Genomic DNA, 24,176 nt, shown 5'->3' on the forward strand with positions numbered 1-24,176 from the left:
CACAGACGGCTGAAAGGAAAAACCTTACAAATGAATTGAATTGAAAGGAAATTTGAAGAAGGCTAATGCGGGCATTTTGATGTCTTAGCAAAATTCAGACACGAGGATGCACCTGAAGCCTTCTGTTCCAGGAAGGGAGGCTGCGATTAGACTTTTACTGTTAGGTGTGTGGAGTGCCACCCCTTCAAATATTTCAGTTAAGTGGGATTGCAGAGGTCATCCATTTGGAGATCACTGCTGTTTGGGAGAAATGTAGGGAACAGAAAATAAACTGGCTCTATGAAAATAAAAATCCTTCATTCTCTTGCCAAACAGAATTGGCTCTTTCAGGTTGATGAAATAGCTTGTTGGGTTCATCCTTCTCCGTGTCCAAGAGTAGCTCTTGTTGAAATGAGGAAACCAGAGACGTGGTAAACCAGTCCATAAAGGATATACTGGTTATTCTGTGTTCTTTTCTCTCCTCTGCTCTGTGTGAGGAAGGAAGTGGAAGGCTGAATCCGGTGGGCTGTGTCCCTTGGGTCCCTTATGGCTGGCTTTCAGTTGGGTGTGGCCAATGGGAGACGTTTGCAAGAGACCAGAGGGTGAGTGGGAGAAGTCAAGGTGTTGGTCCTCACTCCCCTCCGGCTTTGGGTCTACTTCTGGCAACGCTGGACTCTCCACGATTACACCTCCTGTCAGAGCTCCTCCATGGTTCCAGCTCTTGAGGTTGGTCCCCGTGTTACGCCATTTCCTCCTCTTGTCCCTTCAGGCCTGGCGCAGTCATGGTTCCCCCATGCTGGACTCCTAGGCCCTCCACATCGATTTTGGTTCTTGCGACCCTTCCCCACAACTGTAGGTCATCCACGACCCCTCAGTTACAGTCTCTTCTGAGGACCCTGAATGGATCAGAGACTTAGGAAAAAATGGCAGCAAAACCCCCAAACGCTAGCTGCCTTCTGTTCTCAGGCAGCAGTGAACCAGCAGACTTTTCCAGTTTGGCGGGTCCATTCGCTTTGTTTTCAAATAAGAGAACTGTGAGGCTGGTGCAGTTATCCGAGCTCTAGGCCGGAAGGAGGCTCATTTCAGAGAGGTCTTGTTGCAGGGCCGTCTCTTCCTGAATTCTCTCTTGGATAACCCTGTCTTGAATTAAAGATTCCTCCTCTGAATTCCTATCATATTGTGTATGCAATTAGAAGCCTTGTGGCATCTAATAAAGTAACATAAGCTCCATGAGAGCAGGGACTTAATCCCCAGAGCCTAGAAACAAGCCTAACCCACTACAGGTGTTTAATACTATTGAATGAATGAAATAATGTCTTTTTCTTTATAGATGCCACTGTGGAAAGGGAGTGCTGCCTGCCATTCCAGCAAAGAGCAAATGTTGCCCGAAATCAAGCCACTGGCCACTGCAGCTGCCCACACAGTAGACCTTGCGGGGAATTCAGGACGCAGAAAATCAGGAAACGTTCTGTGTTCTGGATACTGGCCCTAGGTAGTTAAGATGCATATCGAAGGAATAATTTCAGAGCCCGGACTCTTGTAGCTTCCCATACATAGAAAAGCACTAAAATCATTAACTTGAGAGGTCTGCTTTGTTTGATTAGCAGTAATCTTTTGATGTTTGACTACATGTTTTTTTGTTGTTGTTGTTTGTTTTTTTTCAGCACAAACTCCTATATATCCTGGCTCCTCCATTACCTCTTCAGAGCTGAGAGGCTGTCTCCCGGCTAGAGTCCTCAGTAAGGTCCTCAAATAAACTTAACTCACAACTTTTAGGTTGTGTGTTTTTCTTCAGTCGACACCACCATCACTTAACAAACATCCACTAAATGTCTGTGCACCAGATACTGTCTTGAGCCTGGGGATGTAGGGATGGACAGAACACAGGGTAGCTGGAGAGAATCTTGCCTCTGTACCTTTGTCCATTCAGTGCCCTCTGCTGGAATGTTCCCTGTCATCCCTACCCCACCGTTTTCTTGACAAACTGACCCACCCTCCATGACTTTCCTAGGGAAACACTGTACAAAGCTATATTCACTAAACTTTGTTTTAGCATATTATGATCATTATCTATTTTCCTGTAAGTCTCCCCTGTGGCTCCCCTCTGAAGATAAATGTACTTATCTACATTTCTTCAGAGTCTAGCAGGATGTCTGGCCAGTAGAAATGCTCGATTTAACACCTGCTGATTGATGGTGTGTGCAGACACAGGCCCCTTGATACTGGTCATCTGTACTCAAGGCCAGCTCTAACTCTCTTTCTCCCATATTTCTGAGTTTCTTTTCTTTTTTTAAATTTGGGCTACCTTAATCATTAACACCAAGGTTGGTTAGTTCCTCTTGAAAGAAGAATGAAGGGGATTATTGAGTGCGTCAGGCGCTGGACAGCTTTAGGTTAAGCAACACTCTTCTTCACCTTACTGCTACTGTGTTTAAGTAAATAGATGTTAGGGGACCCCTTCTTGGAAGGCTTTGTCCAGGTCTATTGTCATATGAACATATGCGTATAAACTGCTGGATCACACCCATCTCCCACAGTAGCAGCCTTTGTTCTGGTCTAACCCTTCTGGCCCTGAGGCAAGGGGGCGGGTCTCAGGGTCATTATTATTCCTGACATCAGGACCCAGAGAGCTTGCATCTGAGTGCCCAGAGCTACAATAAGTCAACAGGAAGAGCGTGTGGCATAGAAATGCAGTTCAGCCCTACATCTCTCAATGCTCAGGGTCAGTATTTTAGGAGCAGCTGAGAAGACCTGAATTCACTCATTATGTTTCTTTAGTTATGCTAATACTGAGTAAATACATCCACAGAATACCTTACAGGGATTCACTTCTTTATGCTCTCATTTTAGAGCGTTCCGTGATACTTAAAATTCTCAACTGTGAAATTAAAATGTTCTGGAACTTCTCTGTCTATTTATGGGGTTCCTGTCAATAAAATGACTAAAGGATTTATCTGGGTAGATTTGGTGTCTATACCCTTGTTAACATCTCTATCAGGAGAAAAATAATGAGCAAATTCATCAACTGTGTTGAAGTTTTTACTCCTTTCCCCTAAGGTTTGGTTGATCATAATTAATAAATAAAAGAAAATATATTTGCATTTCCCTAAGCCTGATAGAGCACTTCAGAGAGTAAGGCTCAGTAAACATGTTCTTTACCTAATCAAGACTGAAATACAGTTTAGCACAGTCCATGATATTTTAAGCAGCTCTTTGCAGGAAACCCCTTTTCTCGTTAATTTAGCAAAGCTACATTGTAACTAACTTTTAAACCAGGCGCCCCCAAGCTCTGCTCATCTCTGGCCCGAGCACACCTGTCAAATCTTTTGATCACACAATACCTTGCCTAACCTGTTGGTTCTTTCCATGGATCAAAGAAGCAGAAATGAAGAATACGTAACCGATGACCCGATCTCTTCCCTAGCTTCCCTTTCAGTAATCTCTTGAACAAACTCTGTGAACAGACTGTGTGAACAAGATAGCATCCAAAGAAAGATCACAAGAAGTCAACAAGCCTGCATGCAGTGGGGGGCTGGGGGGTGGGGGTGACGACTCTAACCCCCCATCTCAATGATTAGCTGAGATTACTTCCCTTTAAAAACTTTCATGGCCAAGCAGACTCTTCAGACATGGTTTTCTGGGGACACCGAGTCTACCATCTACCCAGAGAGCCGGCTTTCCGATTAAAAACAATTTTCCTTTCTACCAACAACTGCCTCTTGGGTATTGATTTTCCAGCGGTGAGCAGCTGGACCTGAGTTCGGTAACTATGTTGCTAAAATAACAATGATATCCTTGCATCGTATAATACTGCAATACTTCTACCACTTCATTCATGGAGATAGTTTTCACCAAAGAGTTCAAACAAAGGCACTTTTGAAAAAAAATAATGTGAGGCTAGTATTGATTTCCCTGATGGAGAGGTTGCTGAGTGGTTTTCTCTCTTTTCTAAAGACTCCTCTGATCATGCTAAGATACCTTATCCCTAATCCACTTACCTCTGGGGTAAAACTCTCATGGAAGTACCAACACACCACACATGGCCACTGGGAAGTCTACAGCTCGCCCGGAGGAAGGAAGTGGTTCTGGAGGGACTGATGGCGGGGAGTCCAGAGTCCCATCACCATGGCTGTAGGCTACTAAGCTGGCCCTGATGTTTTCAGATTGGAACCTTCGATGGTCTCCAGGAAACAGCTCTCATCCCCATAGCCTGAGCCCTGCTTTGAGGAAGGAAGAGGGTACTCTACCTGAGTAACTGTTCCTGAGGCTTCGAACAGGGCACTGCATTCACCTTCGTGGTACGGTTCCTTACACTCCCGGCAAAAGACGAACTGCAGGAGAACACATGCAGGTTAGAGAGGGGCTTGCTGGTTGCATCTGGTCACATGTTTTTCTTTTCCAAGCTCATTCTAGCCCTGCCTCTTACTTGGGTGATGGTGTGTGTGCCAAATTACTTTTTTTTTGCGGTGCGCGGGCCTCTCACTGCTGTGGCCTCTCACTGTCGCGGCCTCTCCCGTTGCGGAGCACAGGCTCCAGACGCGTAGGCTCAGCGGCCATGGCTCACGGGCCCAGCCGCTCCGCGGCATGTGGGATCCTGCCGGACCGGGGTACAAACCCGTGTCCCCTGCACTGGCAGGCGGACTCTCAACCACTGCGCCACCAGGGAAGTCCCCAAGACATTTTTTCCCTTCACGTTGTCTCCACCACAGAAACAACTTCTCCTCTGTCCCCATGGTCAATTTCCTGTTTTAACAACTCATCTGAAGATCATTTTAATCTCAGGGCATAACAAGCAAGAAAGACAAGTATTTTATCAGGAAAAGGCCTCTTCTACAGCGATGTCACCACCTCTCTTCTCACCAGCACTTTCAGAGTGTTATAGCTTATTTCTTCTCACAGCCAAGAGACTGAGCCCACGTTTTGCGGGATATAAACTTTCCTTAAAGGTTCATGTTGGTGGGAGAGGGGGTATGTGTCAGGATGTCATTACACAAATCACCAAGACCACCAGGTTTTAATTTCTGACATTTTAATTTGCCCTGAACTGACAGCTACTCCGGTGAACAGTGAATGAATTGGATCCTAGAGTCCTTTCTTAAGGCTTTTTTTTTTTTTTTTAATGTATCTGCTCATCTTTGGGTTTGTCTCAGACCCATCACTCTGTTCTTATGTTGAAAAACTGTGAACTGAATGGTTCAATCATTGAGAAGAGCTCACTGTGTGATTTCACCCCACTGCTTTTCATGGAAGCAAGTCTGATCTCTTGGTGTGACAGGGAAAATGTTTCACATCTTATTAGCTCGGGGATGAGACATAAAATCAGTTTCATGGTAGAGGAACACTCTGGAGGTTGATCAGTTTGTCAGAATAAATAGGACTTTCCTGACACAAAGACATTAAATTCCCTTTCATACCAGTACTACAAAGAATAGACCATATATATATATATATATATATATAAATAAAAAACAGAAAAGGAAGAGCCTATAAAAATTAAACCCTCAGGCTTCCCTGGTGGCACAGTAGTTGAGAGTCCGTCTGCCGATGCAGGGGACACGGGTTCGTGCCCCGGTCTGGGAGGATCCCACGTGCTGCAGAGCGGCTGGGCCTGTGAGCCATGGCTGCTGAGCCTGCGCGTCCGGGGCCTGTGCTCCGCAACGGGAGAGGCCACAACAGTGAGAGGCTCGCGAACCCCCCCCCCCCCAAAAAATTAAACCCTCACCACTTCAGTATGGCAAAAGGCAAGAGAAAGCTAAAAAAATGTGTTGGTGATAATTCAGCATTAATGCACTTGCTAATTTGCTCCTATTCAGACAGTATAACTTAAATTTACATACATTGCGCCATGGGCTTCCTAGTTACATAAATCTGTCTCGTACAAAATGAGGAACTATCTAGAAGGTCTGATTTGATCTAAAAAAAGTTCAGGGTTTTTTTTTGGGGGGGTTCAGTGTTGGCTTTTTTTTTTTAATATATCTTTATTGGAGTATAATTGCTTCACCATACTATGTTAGTTTTTGTTGTACACCAAAGTGAATCAGCCATATGCATATATATGTCCCCTTATCCCCTCCCTCTTGAGCCTCCCTCCCACCCTCCCTATCCCACCGCTATAGGTCATCGCAAAGCGCGGAGCTGATCTCCCTGTGCTACGCTGCTGCTTCCCACTAGCTAGCTATTTTACATTCAGAGGACGCGGGGTGGGAGGGGGAAGCTGGGGCAAAGTGAGAGTAGCATCGACATATATACGTTACTGAAAGTTCAGGTTTTTAATTAAGTTATCCAGAACTCAAGACTGTCAACCAGGTACTTGTACAAATGCTTAGGACTTCAGTTCTCAAACTGTGTACCAAGGAGCCCTGGGGTGTCACAACAAACTCACAGGGGTGGAGTGGGATCTTTTAAATTTTTGAGGAAAAGCACAGTGATACTCAGCATCTGTTGGACACTGTGAATTACTAACTCAAGGCTGTTCAAGGTGTTAATGTAGATTGTGCTACCCTCCTTTTGCTGACATCATGTTTTTGCAAAGCGGGATTTTTGGAGGTTACTGTGATAAAAAAGACAGCTGCCAGGTGAGCATCTCTTTGGACCAGGAGATGTAGTTATTTAAGAATGAAATAAAAATATTTGTTTCTTTCAATTTATGTGAACTATTTTTTCAAATGGCTATGAAGTTGTTAAGACATTAATTCTTACTTATGTTATGTGGACCTAATTATTTAATAAACAGAATGTTACGTGTTTCTTTTGGCCTAGAAGCACCAGGAAAAATTTACCAAGCCACTAGGGGCATGGTGAACAGAGGAAATTTGGGGAAGTCTGGCTTAGGCAGATACAAAACTCCTTGAGATAATGTTTTGGGTCTGTTTGCAAAAACTCCTAGGGGCACAGGTATTTGCAAAGAGCTTGAGGAGAAAACATCTGGCTCCAGTATCTTCATATTCACTCTGCCAACCTGCCTGTCTCCTTTCTGGGGCACATGGGTCTGGCTCTAACCAATAATGTAGAAGGCTGCCATCTCCCCAGGGGTTTATTAGTCATTAGCTGTGGGCTCATATTTGCGGAGGCTCTTTTAGGATGCCTTGTGAGTAAATACTAACTGAATGGAAGAGACTACCACACAGTTATATTGTATACTTTTCCTGGATTCTTTTCTTTTTTTTTTTGCGGTATGCGGGCCTCTCACTGTTGTGGCCTCTCCCGTTGCGGAGCACAGGCTCCGGACGCGCAGGCTCAGCGGCCATGGCTCACGGGCCCAGCTGCTCCGCGGCATGTGGGATCTTCCTGGACCGGGGCACGAACCCGTGTCCCCTGCATCGGCAGGCGGACTCCCAACCACTGCGCCACCAGGGAAGCCCCTGGATTATTTTCTTTTGAGATAGATCTGACAAATGCTAATAATTTTTGCATGTTTTAAAAAAAGAATTTTTAAAGCCTTTTAAAAATCATAACAGTAATACATACTTATTCTATTGGTTCTGTAAACTCTATCTCCTTATTACATATGATTAAAAAGCAGTATCTATGGACTGTATTACCTTAGTGCCTGTGATGTTAATTTTATGTGCCAACTTGGCTACACTATAGTCTATTCAACCAAACACTAATGTAGGTTTCTCAGTGAAGAGAGACAGTCCTAGATGATCTGGGTGGGATTGATTCAATTAGTTGAAAGGTTTTTAAGAGCAGACCTGAAGCTTCCTCAGGAAGAGAGTTCACCTGTGGACAACAGAGTTCCAGCCTACCCTTCCTGGCATCCTGCCCTGTGGATCTGGGACTTGCCTAGGTAGCCCCATAATCCCCATAATCACGTAAGCCAATTCCTTGCAATCAATCTCTCTCTATAGATACAGATATATTAGACATAGAGATATTTATATACAAATATATACTAGATATCTACTATAGCTATATCTATAGATATCTCTTTATATATCTATAGATCTATGGCGACAGCTGAGCATGCCTAGATAATCTATATTTACATTTATCTCCTACTGGTTCTGTCTCTCTGGTGAAACCTTGGTTGACACAGCTAAGCTCCTACAGAAGTTTTACTAGGTCAGTTTATTTATACTAGGTCAGTGATTCTTTTGCAAAGACAACTTTTGAATTGTCTATGTTATTTGAAAAATTGTAATTTAAATCTTCCCCCCTCCCCCCCCCCTTTTGTTGGCTGTGCTGCGTGGCTTCTGGGATCTTATTTCCCCAACCAGGGATCGAACCCGGGCCCCTGGCAATGAGAGCACGGAGTCCTAACGAGTGGACCGAGAAGGAATTCTCTCCCTGTTTGCTTTTAATCCCGAGTACCCACAGGACAATGCGTCTTAGAAGTCAACACCAGGAACAAGTTAATCACTCCCAACAGTGTGACGGCTTCCCTTTATCTGACAGTGAACCTGGTGATCCAATACATTTTTCTCTTTGGCGCAGCTGCCTGTCTGGTTGGTGCCAAACTTCTCACTTAACTGTAGTAATTAGCTCATCCTAAATGCCTAAGATGAAGTATACAATTTTAAGACAACTATTCAATAAAGGATAAGTTCAATAAGATAGTTTTTTTTCTAATAAGTAATAGCCAAACTGTTCTTACCATTCAAGTCATATTTTTGCCTTGCGGTTAATATGTGTTGAGTATTTATTTTGGGTGAATAAAATCTTGGACTTGGACAACATGTAAAAGAATAGCATATTGTAATTCACGAAATCATACAGTGATATTTGTATTTTAAAAACGCAGATACAATTTAGTGTTTAAAAGTAAAGCCTTTGAAGTCGGAGAGACCTGGACTCAGAGGCCCTTGTCTACCATTTATTATCTGTGTGACCCTAACATCTCTTTGCTTTAGTTTCCTGCATCTGTAAAGAAGAAATAATAAGATAATTAATATTTAACCCAGTTTCTGGCACCTAGTAAATAGGAGAAATGGTTTTCTCATGGAGTTACAATGTTATATGAGCAAAAAAATTCTATAGAAAAGTAAGGTGATAGTAAAGCACCTTGTTAATTAAAGCAATTCTCAATATACTAATAATTGCTGTTGTTCTGTGAAGGCCTGAGTGAAACTGAGGACCTCGTGGGAAGCACCAAGCTTGTCAGCTCCCCATAACTGCAGCAGAGAAAGGGATACTGACCCCTCGTTCCTCGTGTACACGCAGAGGTGTCGTCACTGTCACTCCCCTTAGGAAATCCCACACTACCATGCAGCTAAATGAACTGCCTGTCACGTTTATCATTCAGTACCATGTCAGTAGACAAGTCATTTGATTGATGTTTGAGTTTGATTTCCCGTACGCCCATAATGGAGACATTCAAAAGGATATGTATGTATATTTTCTCTTTGGAAGCATAAAAAGGGATGAGATGAACAGCCTCCAATGCACTCAGAACACGCCTTGTCGGTTGTTATCAGTAAAGGTGAGAGCCCTCGGCACCTACAAGCGATGAGCCTCTAGATAAGCTCTGACCCTCAAAGGTGAATGATCTCTGTGTGAAAAGCCCGTAGTTCTTTGTGCTTGTTTTCTATCACGACAGCATCTATTATAAAAGCATTTTATTACGTGCCATTTATTTTTCCTCCACAGCTCTGAGGTTCTGTGTTAAAAGAACAGGAGAGAATGAAATATCATCTCAGGACCCCTTACTATATTCAAGGGAAACATCAAAACCATGACGCACACATTTGTACTTCTTTGGGACTAGATGAAACACTTTTCTTTTAGGTGTATGACTTTCCAGAAGATGGCAGCAGTGATACATGAGATTCAGCCCCAGTGTGTTAAAAATAGTCTATCAAAAGAGGGAGGCTCCCCACGGGGTGGCTAGCCGCCTAAATATGGAAAACTGGTTCTGACAAGACAGTGCCACAGAACGGAAATGGTGTTAGATTATAACGCGCTAAGACACAAGTTCGAAAGGAAGAACGTCAGGTTATTTCCTTTCAAGTACACAACATCTTAGAATCACAGAATCTCACGGTGGGAAGCAGTCTTAAACTGTGCCACGCTCTAAACGCAAACAGACTACAACAATCCTTTACATGCAATCTCCAAATGGCTAAGAAGAAATAATTTCAAGGAAGCTGGATAGAGCTCAGTAGCTGAACTCTTTTGTATTTTTCAAATTCTGTACAAATCATCCAAGATGGTTACACAATGCCATCTATGTTCCCACAAAATACTGTGACCTCTACACTCCCTCCCTACCCCGTCCCCTGAATTATTTTTGTTTTAGGTTTGCTACCATGAAAAGCCCCTTACTCTCCTTGGTTTAATTTCCATTCACGGGAGTTCTTAAAAGAACCCTGAAAATTCCCTTTTCCTACAGCATCATGATCTCAATCAAGTACAAGTATCTCAATCAAGTACAAGTATGTACCCATTCAGTCTTTTGGTTGTGCAGAGTCTTAATTTATACACTTACTGTGAGTATGATCTAATGGGAAGCTTTATTACCATCTGTCTCAGAACCTATTAGAGAAGATGAGCTCATACAAGAGACCATACCTGCGAACCTACTTTCAACAGAGAACCTTAAATTAAGAGAGGCGCCTAATAAATGCTCTGAACTGTGTGGGTGGCGCGCCTGGTGATGATACTCCTGGGAATTGAACTGCCCAATGTATAATCATAGACAAAAATATTTGAACTTATTTCCTACTTTAAAATATCTACAGTTTTTTCAAACTTAAAAATGCTTCTTGACCATTTATTTTTCCTTGTTCAAGAACAGCTTTATTGGGCTTCCCTGGTGGCGCAGTGGTTGAGAGTCCGCCTGCCGATGCAGGGGACGCGGGTTCGTGCCCCGGTCCGGGAGGATCCCACGTGCCGCGGAGCGGCTGGGCCCGTGAGCCATGGCCGCTGAGCCTGCGCGTCCGGAGCCTGTGCTCCGCAACGGGAGAGGCCACAACAGTGAGAGGCCCGCGTACCGCAAAAAAAAAAAAAAAAAAAAAAAAACAGCTTTATCGGGATACAATTCACATAGTCTGGGTTTTAAAAAATGGTTTATATGTTTTTTGAGTGAATAATACATGCGCACAGCACAAATTCAAAAGGTGCAAAAGGCAAATAGTGAAAAATAAGTCTCCCTTCCTCCTTGGTCAGCTCACAAAGCTTTCCAGGGACAATCACTCTCACCTGCATATATACAAGCTATTTTGAGACTAAAGATGGTATACAGAACATTGCTTTATGTAACGTGCTCTGCACCTTGCTTTTTCATTTAATACATTACAGCCTGTCCTATATCAGTGCCCTTTGAGCAACCCTGAACAGCTGAATTTTCCCTCAACAGCCACACGATATACAAGTTGATAGATGTATCGGAATTCATTTAACCAGCACCCTACGGACGAGCATTTAGGCCCTTTCCAATATTCTGCCATTACAAACAAAGCTGCGGGGAACGTCCTTCTCCACAGGTCATTTTGCGCGTGTGAAAGGAACTCTGTGCGATGAATTTCTAGAAGTGAAATAGCTGGATCGGAGGGTGTGGGAAGTTTACATTTGGATTGCTTTTGCGAGCCTGCTCTCGTGGCGCGTGCGCGGGTCCCAGGCCCTGCAGTGAGGTGTGTGACGGATGACCTGCCCCTCCTCCCCTCCAGCGTGCTGTCACCAATCAGGGCCTTTGTCAAACCCAAACAAAACAAAAGAATCTCTAACTCACAGCACTTCTGCTAAGGCCTTTTTATCCATGTTGGATTTCTGCAAAGACGTGCTCCTGGCCAGAGAAATAACTCCCAGTCACTTCTGAGTCCTGTCCAGACGGCTGAACCAAGGTCAAGAGGGGCCTGCAGCCGGCCCTCCATCACTTCCCTGCTCCCCCTGCCTGGGCTCTGAAACAAGGTGCTCGGAGCTCGTCTCCTCCTTGTTTGGACTGGCCTGAATTCATCCTGCTGGCGGGAAAAGGCCTCGAAGTGAATTTTGGCTTCGGTGGCTTTAAACACTGACAGCCAACAAACTGGAGGTCCAGGTGAAGGAGAAGGAAACAGGAGACAAGGGAGCGGCACCTTCAGTTGCCCGAGGCTGTGTCCTGGGCCTTAGCTCTGAGCAGAGTAGACGCAGCGCCACTGCCGCTGCCCTGCCAGGAGGACAGCAATGACAGCAACGGGCAGGGACCCTGGGGGAGTGTGACAGGTGTGACTGATGGCAGCGATCCTCTCTCCCCAAGCCTCCACGCTTCCTGTCTCACTCTCTCTTGCTGTAACCGTTTTTTTTTTTTTTTTTTTTCGGTGCTCGGGCCTCTCACTGTCGTGGCCTCTCCCGCTGCGGAGCACAGGCTCCGGATGCGCAGGCCCAGCGGCCATGGCTCACGGGCCCAGCCGCTCCGCGGCACATGGGATCCTCCCAGACCGGGGCACGAACCCGCGTCCCCTGCATCGGCAGGCAGACTCTCAACCACTGCGCCGCCAGGGAAGCCTGCTGTAACCGTTTTAAAGAAGGATTCCCGGCGTGCTGCCCCCATCCCACCCTCCACATCCCCAGCCCCCTCCCTCACTTCACCGCTCCCCTTGTTTCCAGAGGCCAAAGTAGGATTGAGCTGCAAGCTGGGACTCTTGCAAGTATTTGATGATGATGTTCACAGCATCCTTGTTGCTCTAAACAAACTTCTTGGCAGGTAAATTTCTGCATCTAACTGAAAATTCCCTTTAACATCTTACAAGGCCGGCTCAATTTTGCTTTCCAGTCAGCGTTTCCCAAACCTTATGGGGCATTTGGTTCCTTCCAGAAGAGGAGCAATGGTCACAGAGGATCAAATTCAACACCACTTTCAAATATTGCCACTCATTAGTGAACATGTTTGAATATGGCCATTCGTTAGTAAAATGCATAGCATATGTCTTCTCTAATTTTTAACTGGTCTCTAATCCTTGTGACCTTATCATTTACAATCTGTAGAAAGGCACTAGACTCTGTAAAAACGGTTACACTCTGCCAGTCAAAATGTGAGATTCAAGCCATATGGCAGTTTGAGCCCAATTTGTCCCATATGCCTGTGGGCGTCCTTCGGCTTGCTAGCGCAGCAGGGGAGATGAACGCTTCCCTTGAATGCTTGGGCCCAACCCCAGGCAACTCCCGTCAGGGTCAGCTTTGGAAAGGTGCTAACAGTGTTGGTGGCACTCCCACGGGCACATCTTAGAGATGTTTGTCTTTGGAGGCTTTGCAGCTTGTCAAACCTTTACTGTGTGTTAGGCAGTTTTGTAGGTGCCTTGGGAACATACCTGTTCCCACCCCTCTCTCCACAGCCTCAGTCCAAAAAGGTCAGGGTATTTTTCTCCCCAGTACTGTCTCTTCCTTATATTCCTCTATGAAATGTTTGTCTTTCTATACGAAACTATTCTCACTTATCCCCTCTTCTAAATGAAGAGGATTTGAATCCTATTCATCCTTGTTTCCCCCAGATCCAGTGTCTGGAACATAGTAGGTGGTCACTGTCTGTCTGTCGCATGCCAGGCGCCCAGTTCAAGGCGTTTACAACTCAGTAGGAGAGATGATGCTTGTGGAGAACAAAAGACCTGGAGGACAACAGCCCAGAGTCATGTGCTGAAGTGTCCAAGGATGCAAGTCTGCAGGAACTCCCAGAGAAGAGCCCCGGGTTAGGTTGGGGTTTGGCCGCAGTGGCATTTGCCTTTCCGCCCCTCGCATTCCATTCCCTCTTCAGGCAGTGGTTCTAACATCAGGCTAGTCTCTCACCTCTCTGCTAACAGCTTGGAAAAATCCCTCCCCTGTTCCTGACCTCCCTCCTGAACTACGGTGCAGCCTGCTGCAGACTCCCATCTGGACAGGGTGCGCCCCTTCAGATTCATGTCAACTCAAATCCCATGTGATTATTGTGGAAAAGAAGACTGGGATAAAAGAGCAGAAATTCAAAGAGTTAATTTGAGGGGTGAGGGTAGGGGACCCAGAAGGAGGGGTCCCTGCACACCTGTAGGACCACACCTGCCTGGGGCCGCCCCTCCTCCTTTCTCCTGCTCTCTTCACTCTCGGAGCACCCAGTCACCCTGAAATGCTCAGCACAGACCTCACATTCTCCCAGAATTAATCCTGTTTATAATGCCAGGGCTAGCAGAGCAGTTGTCGCGTAGGCAGGACGGACAGACGTTTGTAAAACGAATGAGTGGTAGGAGCTGGAAAACTCTAAACTTCCAAGAAGCATGAGGAGAGCCCAGTGTCATGGGAATCCAGCCATGAGGAGCCTGGGCCAGGGAACAGAAGGAATGAGACCAAGACATTTTTGGTCCCTTGAAGCAATTAGTAGCCAAGTTCGGAGGCTAAGGTCCCAGGGATGATGGAGTGGGGAAGGCTTCACGACAGAGGGGTCTGAATTGGTCTGAAAACAGAAAAACAAAATGAAAAGGGAGGATGAAGATGCTAGAAAGAGGGTGGGTAAGAGTGGGAGGAAAGCCCTGGAGAAGATAGGCCAGGAAAACCTAAACGCTCCCAGGTGGTGGTTTAAAAGGAGGAGGGCCAATTTTCACCTCGTGGGAAGGCAAACTCCTGGGATGGTAATTTGCTGATGAGAAGGCTGCCTGAAGGAGATTACGTCTGATTAGTGTGATGCCAGCTACTACTCTTCTGGAGTCAGGAGGAAGAGCAGAGTTAAGGATGGAGGAAGGCTGGAATAGCCATTGTCAGTCAGGAGATGCCACACGAATTGAGGGGAGCCCAGCCATGCTGAGGACCCAACTGATGTAACGGCACCAACCTCTGCCTCCCTGTGACTCAAAATGTGCCCCTAGACCAGCAGCACAAGCATCGCCTGGGAGCTTAAGGAGGAATCTCAGGCCCTGCCCAGAAGTGCTGAATCAGAATCTGCATTTTAATAAGATCCCTGATGACCTGCGTGCACACCACAGGTTAGAAGCACTGCTCGAGCTCATTCATTCAATCAAAATTTACTGAGCACACACACTGCGTGCCAGGTGCCCTGAGGGCATACAAGCATGCATAAGATACAATTTTCAGTCTCATGCGAGTCACAGTTCACCCCTCCCTCCCTCTACCCAGCCCTCCCTCCAGCCAGCAAGTATTTATTGAGAACGTACTCTGTGCCAGGTGCTGTGCTAGGCAGTGCGAGTGGTGAACACGCTGGGCACTCTTCTTGACCTCAAGGAGTTTATATTCAGCTGTGTCCTAATTGTCATGGTGGACAAGGTTTTTGGGGGAGCACAGGATGTGTGCGGCCACCAGCCCGGGCAGTCAGGCTAGGTCTCCAGGAGGAAGTGGAGAGTAAATTGAGACCCAGCCGAGTCTGGTCAAATGATGGGTCCCTGAATGGTGCTCATTCCAGGTCTGGGACAGCGCCAGTGCTGGGGGCTTTCAGGGGAAGGTGACCTTTTCACTCTGGACCACTGAGTTGGAGGTGTTGAAGTGAGACAGGAGGGGGGGCGGTTGGGGACTGGAGGTAGAGTGAGGGTCAGGGTGGGAGGCGTGGCTTTGTGGAGGCTGTGGATTCTGGTTGGGTGGCCAGGGCAGGAGCAGGGGCTGCAGGGGGCAGACTGAGCCAGGCTGGGAGCCCCAGGGAGCTGCAAAGCCTCAAGCACTCACAGCATGGCTAATTAAGAGAGTCGGGCACAGGGCAGTGGGAGAGAACACTCAGAAACTGAGTTTTGGCCAGTGCGATTGCCTCGCTAACAAAACCCAGCAGGAATAGACTCTGTCAGTGTTAAGTCTGCAGCATTTTTGTTTTTGATCTGGAATCCATTGGCAAAAGGACACAGTCTAGAACAGAGCTGTCCACAGGCACAGGACTAACTTAAAACGTTCTAGTAGCCACATTAACAGAGTAAAAAAGAAACAGGTTTATAAATTTGAATATTTGATTTAACCCAATATATCCAGACTGTATTTTCAACATGTGACCAACATAAAAGGTGTTGTTATTTTTTCATGTTTTTCACTGAGACTTTGAAGTTCGGTGTGTGTTGAAGCCTCACATCGTCTCAGTTCAGATCAGCTGCAAACCATTGGCTCGGCTGCCTCACGTGGCTGGCGGCTACCACGTCGGACAGTGTGGTTCTAGAACTCTTGAGTCTGAGGGCTACTTGGATGAGGCAGACGGCCAGCTTAGGTACCACAGGACAAAAAGAAACAGAGCACCTTCCATACGGAATAAGTGAGTAGGACAGGGCGACGTGGGAAACAAGAGAAGATAAGAAATTAGCTGTGCTAATGGAAAGAAATTAGATTTTTTTTTTCTAATAAAGGATGCTCTTCACTTTTAGCCTTTGAAAGACTCACTTGGTCTGTGATGTAGGAGAGATGTGCAGAAACAGAAAATCAGAAATAAGAACATGTGGTGCCACTGTCTCCAATGGGAGCGTACAGATTTTCCTGCCACACACGGTGAGTTATTTGTGAAAAGCAAGTCCAAAAAACCAGAACCAACCTGAGTTACGTCTAACTTTCCCGGTGTCTCTGGGTGCCTGATTCACCTGCTGGCTCACTCCGTCAAATCTTGTACCAAGGACAGAGAGCGTCCAGACCATTAATCATCGAGTAGACGACCGAATTGCTGCAGACAAATACCTGCTTCTAATGTCTGCAATCCTATCCTTCCTTTAAGTGACGATATAGGATGAACTTAATACATGTAAAGCCATAGAAATCCACAATGTTACTCACATTAGTTGGACCCAGTATGACTAGAGTCTCCTAATTTAGCCAACCAAGGGGTTTAGGTGAGGGACTTTTGCTTTCAGGTGTGAAGTATCAGGCTGGCGCCTCGACTTTGGAAGCCTCTGTTCACACGATTTCACAAGAGGGCTTTCATGTGCAGTAGTTTAGATAGGGCCTGGCGAATTAGGGAAAGGTCACCCTACCAAAGACCAGTAACACCGCAGCACTTAAGAATTAATGCTAAAAGCTAGAATCATGACTTGGATTTCACCCTTGAAGTCATGAAGTCACTAATGACAGAAGCTGAAACGAATGTCAGAAAGTTCCCGTCACTGCACGAAGTTCTCGTGGGCACACGGCATTTGGAGGCAGGAGGCCGGTCATCCCCTATTTAAGGTTTCCCTGGACCTCCTGGTGTTCTCTGCCCCAGGACCTGGGCCCTCAATTATTATTCATGAATATTCCTGCTCAGAAAGGAAGAGAGAAGCCCAGAGACGGGGTCTGAGCTGTTCATTCACACCCCAGTCTCCACGGGGCTGAGACACTTCAGGCTTCTGTTTCTGTTGGTACCACTGCTTAAGGAAGGTTCCCAGCTCTTAACAACGGCAGGAGCAACGCCCCTTTATCCTGCCCGATAGGCATCTGTGCCCCGAGGAGCAGACGGTGGTGGAAGCCCTCCACACTCAGGGAGCTGATTTCCTCTGAGGCCCTGACATCGGCCCCCCCCACTTCCATCAGGGCAGCGCCAAGCCTCCTCGGGCCGCGTGTGAACCCAAGATAACGCCCGCCTAGGGGTGCTGAGAGCCGAGTGGAAGCCTGGCGCCTTCAGCGGCCTGCAAACCGTTATCTCCCAGCAACACACACCTTGCGGAGTCTTGCTCAAGTGTGAAGTCAATCCCTGACTTACAAGACCGCCCCCTCCTCCCACCGCCTGTGCTTTCTCTCCTGATTTTATTGCTTTGCGGAGGAAGTAGAACTCCAGCTAATTAAGTGGCCGCTAAACAGCCAGTACCTGGACTGTGTCTTGGAGCTGCTGAGATAACGGCAGGTTGCAGGAGAGTGAAGTGAAATGTCATCTCCAGCGCTGCCTCTTAGCCAGTATCCTTCTGTTCATTAAGCCGAATAACAATGAACAGAGGAGTGTACACGGTTCACTTCGCGGCGCCCCCTTCCTCCCTCTCGATTTGGCGGCAGAGAACCTAGAGCCACGAGGCCCTCGCAGAGCGCACCGATCATCTTCAGGGTGGAACGGCCGCCCCTTTTCTTCTGGCAACATCCTTGCTAATGTTGGGACGTGATATTATTCTGAACTTTCAAAAACTGCCCCACGCCTTGGATATGCCAGCCGCAATGGGCATTCAGCGAATATTTTTAGGGATAATTATAAAGATCTAACGCCTTATTCTTTGAAATCCCATTTTTGCCTGTGACTAGAATCAAATTTTCAAGAGGCTAATAGCTCCTAAAGGAACCTTTGCGCTACGATCCGGTGGGGAGATAGAAAACTGCTCCCAGGCGCAGCCGCTTGGAACATGGAATCATCCACTTCTACAACTCTGTGTTTCGAGGAAAAGGTGTCGTAGTGTCTCCCTCCCCCATCACGACACGACTCACCGTGACATACTCATCACGGGAAGACTGTGTCCTAGGAGGGAAATGCTCATTCCAACAAAGTCACCGAAAGCATGCAGACGGCCACGACTCCCCCTTTATTGCTACAGAGAACCTGACACCCTCCTCCTTCAAGGCAGCAGCAACAACTTCTAAAAAACCTAACAGTGCAAAGTTGTACAACCTGGGTTCGATTTCCAGCAGAAGAGTATAATTTCCTTTGGAGTCTTAAAAAAAGTGGAATGAATTCTTCTCCTATTGGGACGGTCTGACATAGGTTTTTTTGGTTAAGTTTCGTTGAAGGCAGGCGTGATAAAGTCGCCTCTCACCACCTCCTTCAGCTTCTTGACTCTCTACCCTGAGCACTGGTCTGTGTCCCACGTGTCTCACAGGCCTTCACTTTAGTGCAGACCGAGAGCAGATTGCTTGGCGTGAAACCAGCTTTGTCGCACAGGAAGATCTGCAGTGGGATCTGGGGGGAGCCCATTAATCGTCATTTGCTGTCACACGCTCGTGAACCTCTTTTCCAATCTTGCTGCTCATTTGTGGCAGCTGCCGTTGCCACCGAGTGCCCTTCCTGAGAAGCGGGCTCACCGTGACCAGGATTCCGGGCTGTTTTCTAGGGAACGTGAATGGGAACCAAGGGTCCTCAAGGACTCACGGCCAGGCAGGCTCCCGGGCCGTGTTTCAGACCCCTGGGCGAGTTAGGAAGTGGCAACAGGGGATTAGGAGGCTTACCTGCAAATTTACACCTGCTGTTTTCAATAGGGCGGTTAAAAGAGTGGATTTTTAAAAAGTGGATGTTTGCTCCTGTCAGTTTTGAAAGATGCACTTAGTTTGCTAAAGGGGAGTGTTAAGTTAGTCTCAAGGATCTCAAGTAAATTTGTATCTGACACAGGTCCACGCTGGGAATAAACCGTGGACTGGAGACGCTAGTAAACAGTCTGGACAGGAATGACCCTCATGACCTCCAGGGTTTTTTTTCCCTACAAATGCTTGCAATTTGATTTGACATAATTCTTGCATTTACAGTGAAATCTTCCCACTATTTTTTTTTAAGTTATAAAGTTTGGTTTGATGCTTTCCGAAAGGAAGCCGATGCCACCACCATGGGCCCAGTTTTGCTATTTCTCAAATCTATCAAAAAAGTAAGGTGTCCAAGTCCTTTTTGGAGTGAAATGTCAGCTCGGTGTATACAAACCTTTTTAATGCTTACATCACTGAGACTTGATGGGACCTCCTTACTCTGTTCCTCTGACCTGTGATCTAAGTCATGCTTTGTAACATCACTAACAACAGCGCTTTGAGTGCAAAGCCTCATGGACCACGACAAAGTGACTTCTTCGTATTAGCTCAAAGGCAATGCCTTTCAGGCTAATGACAATAAGCTGACTTGCAACAAGCAATTTCTAAACTCCTTTATCCCCCAGTATTTCCATTCCACTCAGGTGAGATGGATTCTTCTCTCTCCATGTTCAGTGATCAGCCCTGTTGCAAGGCAAGTACAACTTGTTTCTGTCAATCTGTGCTGCTTCTGAGTCATGCTCCGCGCCGTCACCGAGCTCTGGAATTGGAGAATCTGTAATCATTCTTCAGACGATGAGTCACGAGGTCAACACAATTACACCATCCCTGAAGGGCACGGAAATGCAGCCAGAACTAAAAAATGCACTTCGGCCAACCAAGGCTTAAGGTTCATTTGATATTTCAAATCAAATGGAACTTTAGAGGACTTTAACTAAGATGTAATTTTAAGATCAAGATGAGTTTAATTTAATGTAAATCATATTTACATGAAAGCCTCTATAATGAGCACACTATATAGGTCACTAAAATTTCTTAATATTTGTGTAAACACAGTTTCGTATTTTTTACACTAAGGAGAGTCAAAGTCATACCGACATGATTACAATTTCTAAGAAATATGCTAATAGTAATTAATTTGTGGTGAATCATACATATAGGAATGTGCTGCCTTGATGAACAAGAAACAATACTGCTTATCATTTGGCAAAGGTGAAAAGGGGAGCGGGCCGGCCCGCTCTGCCAGCAGGAGGGACCACACACTGTACAATGGGATTCTGGGAGGTGGGTCCACAGGGCTGGGTGGCCAATTTAATAACAGGTTGACTAAAGAAAGAAAAAACACTGCCATCCTAAATGTCCACATTAATTTAAAACATTATCCTAATTTCAGAAATGTTAAGATATATAAAAATGTGCTCTGTAGAACTGAGAAAATGCTTGTGTTCAAGGCTTTAAAAAGCTTGTATGCACATCCTTCCGCCCCCAAAACTTCCTCTTCTAGGAATTTTTCCTAGAGAAAACTCAGGAATGCAGCAAAAAATAAGCCATGGGAAAACTGTCACCATTCCGAAAGATAAATATTTAAATAAATCAAGGCACATCCTCATCAATGGATGTTTGGTCACCATTGAACATGGTCATACAAAGGTGTCTGTGATGCACTTTTAAGGGGAGAAAACTGCTAACTCAGCACAAACCCATTTCTGTTAAAAAATGTATATATGTGTGTGTGTATGTGTGTGTGTATGCATGTAAAAAGTACCAGAAAGCTCTACAGCAATGAGTCAAAAATCTCACCTCCAGCTATATAAGATTATGGTTACTATCTTTTTTTCCTTTTAGGTTTTCTATAATTTTCTAACATTTTTTATGATAAGCATGCATTGCTTCTGTAATAATGAAGATTCTTTCACTTTTCATTTAACAGAGGTGTTCTGGATGAGTTCGTAGGTGGGTTCATAGACCAGCACTGCTGAGGGCTGATGAGCCTATATGCACTCCACTGGCCGGAAAGGTCAGTGGAGCTGTGCCCGGTGCATATTGAACAAAGGAAGGGTTTGAAGGAAGAAGATGGAGTTGTGTGAATGCAACTGACAAAAAAGGCTGCAGGATTTTAGAAACTGTGTACCCGTATGGCATCATTCTAGTCATCCATGGATGTTAAAAAGAGTCCAGAGGTATATTTTACAGTGACGCCTCTTCCCAGTGCTTCATTAAAATAAAATACTAGGAAGTGGTGAAGGAAACTACATCCAATATGGCTCAGCGTTGCGCATTTCCGGACTATCCCCACAATGGTTCACAAGTGTACTATAATAGTTCACAAGCTGGTCTTGCAGATGCAGGACAGGGGAAGCCAATTTTTCAAACACTGTGGTTATGTGGTTGAGAATACACTTCAATACTACAAGGATTTTGGACAGAAAATCTCTCAGACTATTAGACCATTATGTGCTTTCTAATGTGCCAGGTTATAATGACCATGAAGCTCCCAGAGTGGCACCTTCAAGAATAAATTACAAAACGGCACATAACCATGTGATGGGCTGACACTCATAGATACACCGAAGGGGCAGGGACCCAGTCTCCTGGGGGTGGCCCCTTTCCAAGAGCGTAGACAGAAACTTCGTACAGAAAGCACTTCTCATTTCAAAGTAAAAGATGTGTGCTTGCTGGATATTTTGAGATTGCCAGAAGATTCAATGGAATCACAAAAGTCTGTCACTATAAAAATGAAAGCAAGGCCCAACCTTGGTATGATACGTTTGCAATAAACAGCAATCTGTGGAATAAGAATTTAAACCCCTATTTGCAATCACGTGCTGCAAACCCAGTCCCCTTTCAAAGTCTGAGCCCCATCATCCTTTACCCTTCAGGACCAGCCTCACGAAACACGTGTTCTCCATGACAGTTTGCCGTTCTCTCGTTAACTAGGTCCTTGCGTTTCCCTTAGATCAATAGAACTGCTACATATCTACGTAAGTCTGAGAGGCAGATCCATTCACAAGAAGTTTACCCTATCTTGCTTTTCAGCTGAAGCAGAATTGAAAAGGATTTCAGAGAGTATTGAAACAGAAGGATTAAATTCTGTCTTACGCGTATCCTGAATAAAAGTGCTAAGTTGGCACCAATGTTCTTTTTAGTTTCTGTGCCTGGATGAAAAAGATCGTGGGTGCAGGCCCTGAGCGTGTGGGGGATCTGCTGGGTCAGCAGCTTGGCGCCTCCAGGGCGGGCTGCCCTGGAAGAGGGGTTGGGGAGGACTTCCGGGGCACAGAACAGGAGAGGCCGGAGTCTGGGGCAGGCACGGGGCGGGGCATCTGAAAGTGAGAGTGGGTGGGAGCGCGTGGGTGAATGTGGGCTCGTGAGGGTGAGTGCGAGAGCAGGTGAGTATGAGTGCGTGTATATCGCAGGGGCGCAGGGTGTGCTCTTGAACGGAGACCTGGCTGCCCCAAATGTTTGTGTAAGGAGCGCAGGGCAGGTGGCAGGTGGGGGCCCTTGCACTAGAGCAGGTGGCCTCTGCATCCCCACCGGCCTGTGTCTGGAAGCGGCAGCTGGAGCTGCTGCTCTGAGGCCCACTTTCAACCACTGGGCCTGGTTCTCTGTCAGCCCTTCCCTGGTGTGGAGGAGGCACGTACAAACTCTAAGCCATGCGCACTGCGCTCGGCCTTTCACTAAGACTGGGGTCCCTGGACCGACTGTGACAGGGCTGCCAGTCTGAGCTTTCAAGCCTGCACAGCCCTTCACAGCACCTAAGGCCCTGCTCCCGGGCTGATGCCCGCGAGTACCAGCTGGCCGTACGTCCCACAGTGAGGGGGGAAGAGTGAGCACTTCCTACACTCTGGCTCTCGTCTGCCACGGGCCACACAGATGGTTACGAGGAAGCAGATTGGGGATCACCACTCCACGTGACCTCCTGCCGACCTCCTTCCTCTTTCCCCGGCCAGAGCCGCTTTCCACTAGAAGAAAGGCCATTTACGATGCATATATATATTACAGAAAAGGAAATGATTGTTTTAGCAATTCATCGGCACATCAGCATAGGTTAACTGAATGAATTACAGCAGGCCCGGAGATGTGGCCAAGTGGGGATGGAACCCAAGGTAGGAATAGTGCCACAGCCAATAAAGGAAAGAGGAGAGGAAGAGATATTCCTTGTTCCAGATCACAAGAAAGATGGGGGCGGGGCAGTTCTCAATTTGTTTTGCGGAATTGGGAAACTCTTATTCTTAAATGTGATAAACGGCTGTCAATGTGTGACCACTGTCATTCATAAACAGATTCTGGAGCTTATTAAACTTTCTTTTACAAGGAACAATATTTGAAAAAACAAACAAAAGAAAAATCTCAAAATCATCCAAAAGGGAAACTCCTTGACAGCATTTTCTCCAGGACGGGGCGGGGAGAGCAAGTGAGGACAGGATATTGTTGGAATTTTAATTTGCACTTCACTCCTTCTTTACTTCAAATGCCTCCCTGGAGCACAAGCTGTTCATTTTGCTCCCAAATGGGAAGCAAAATGGGAACGGGTGGAGACCCAATACTAAGTTCTGCATGTCTGTGAACAATTAGCAAAAGAGGTTCCTTTCAGCATCCTCTCCTCAAATGTCATAGCGACGCACCCTGGGTGTCCCTTCTCCATGAGGCTGAGATGGCCCCGGGCTGCTGTGTTCAGGGTTCTGTTCGTCCAGGGAAGCAGCTAGTCTCTTTCACCTCTGGTGCTCGACCTTTAGCCCTGATATTCCCAGATTCCGCTTAAATTGACCTGAGGCCCATCCAAGCGCGTTTAGTGCCTGAGGTTTTCCCCGACAGCCATCTACAGCTTCTGCTCCAACACACCGCAACGCAACACCACTCTGAGATGTCCTCCCATCTCTTACTGGAAGCACATAACAGTGTGAAAATCTCATTTAGAAGACTAACTATATAATTATTAACGTCTGGATTTTTGGCTGAAACTTGTTTAAAAAATAGAAAAAGTCAGACAATTTGGGTTTTATCCGTCCGTTGAGCGGTGCTCTCCTCCACACCTCGGATTCTTCTGGAGTGCGGGGGTCTTCCTGGCGAAGCACGAGGCTCAAACCCCTCGAGAGGCGGCTGCTCTGGGCACAGGTGGGCGGTCTCTGCAGAGCAGGACTGTGTGGGGCCCAGTTGGGGGAGAG

The 24,176-nt window shown here is 46.3% G+C and overlaps 1 protein-coding gene across 12 annotated transcripts in view; it reads right to left on the minus strand.

Moving 5' to 3' along the window:
- AGPAT4 (1-acylglycerol-3-phosphate O-acyltransferase 4) overlaps positions 1 to 24,176 on the minus strand; it is a 1,427,829-nt gene that overhangs the window by 187,457 nt on the left and 1,216,196 nt on the right. For all 12 annotated transcript variants that reach the window (XR_004038703.3, XR_009558681.1, XR_009558682.1 and 9 more), the window contains one exon: positions 4,227 to 4,310. Coding sequence is in view for 8 of the 12 variants with exons in the window: in XM_030852990.3 (XP_030708850.1) it covers positions 4,227 to 4,310 (84 nt within the window). In the remaining 4 variants the exon portion in view is untranslated. The remainder of the gene's footprint in view (positions 1 to 4,226; positions 4,311 to 24,176) is intronic.

Source organism: Globicephala melas, chromosome 14, assembly GCF_963455315.2.
Source record: "Globicephala melas chromosome 14, mGloMel1.2, whole genome shotgun sequence".
Classification (NCBI taxonomy): Eukaryota; Metazoa; Chordata; class Mammalia; order Artiodactyla; family Delphinidae; genus Globicephala; species Globicephala melas.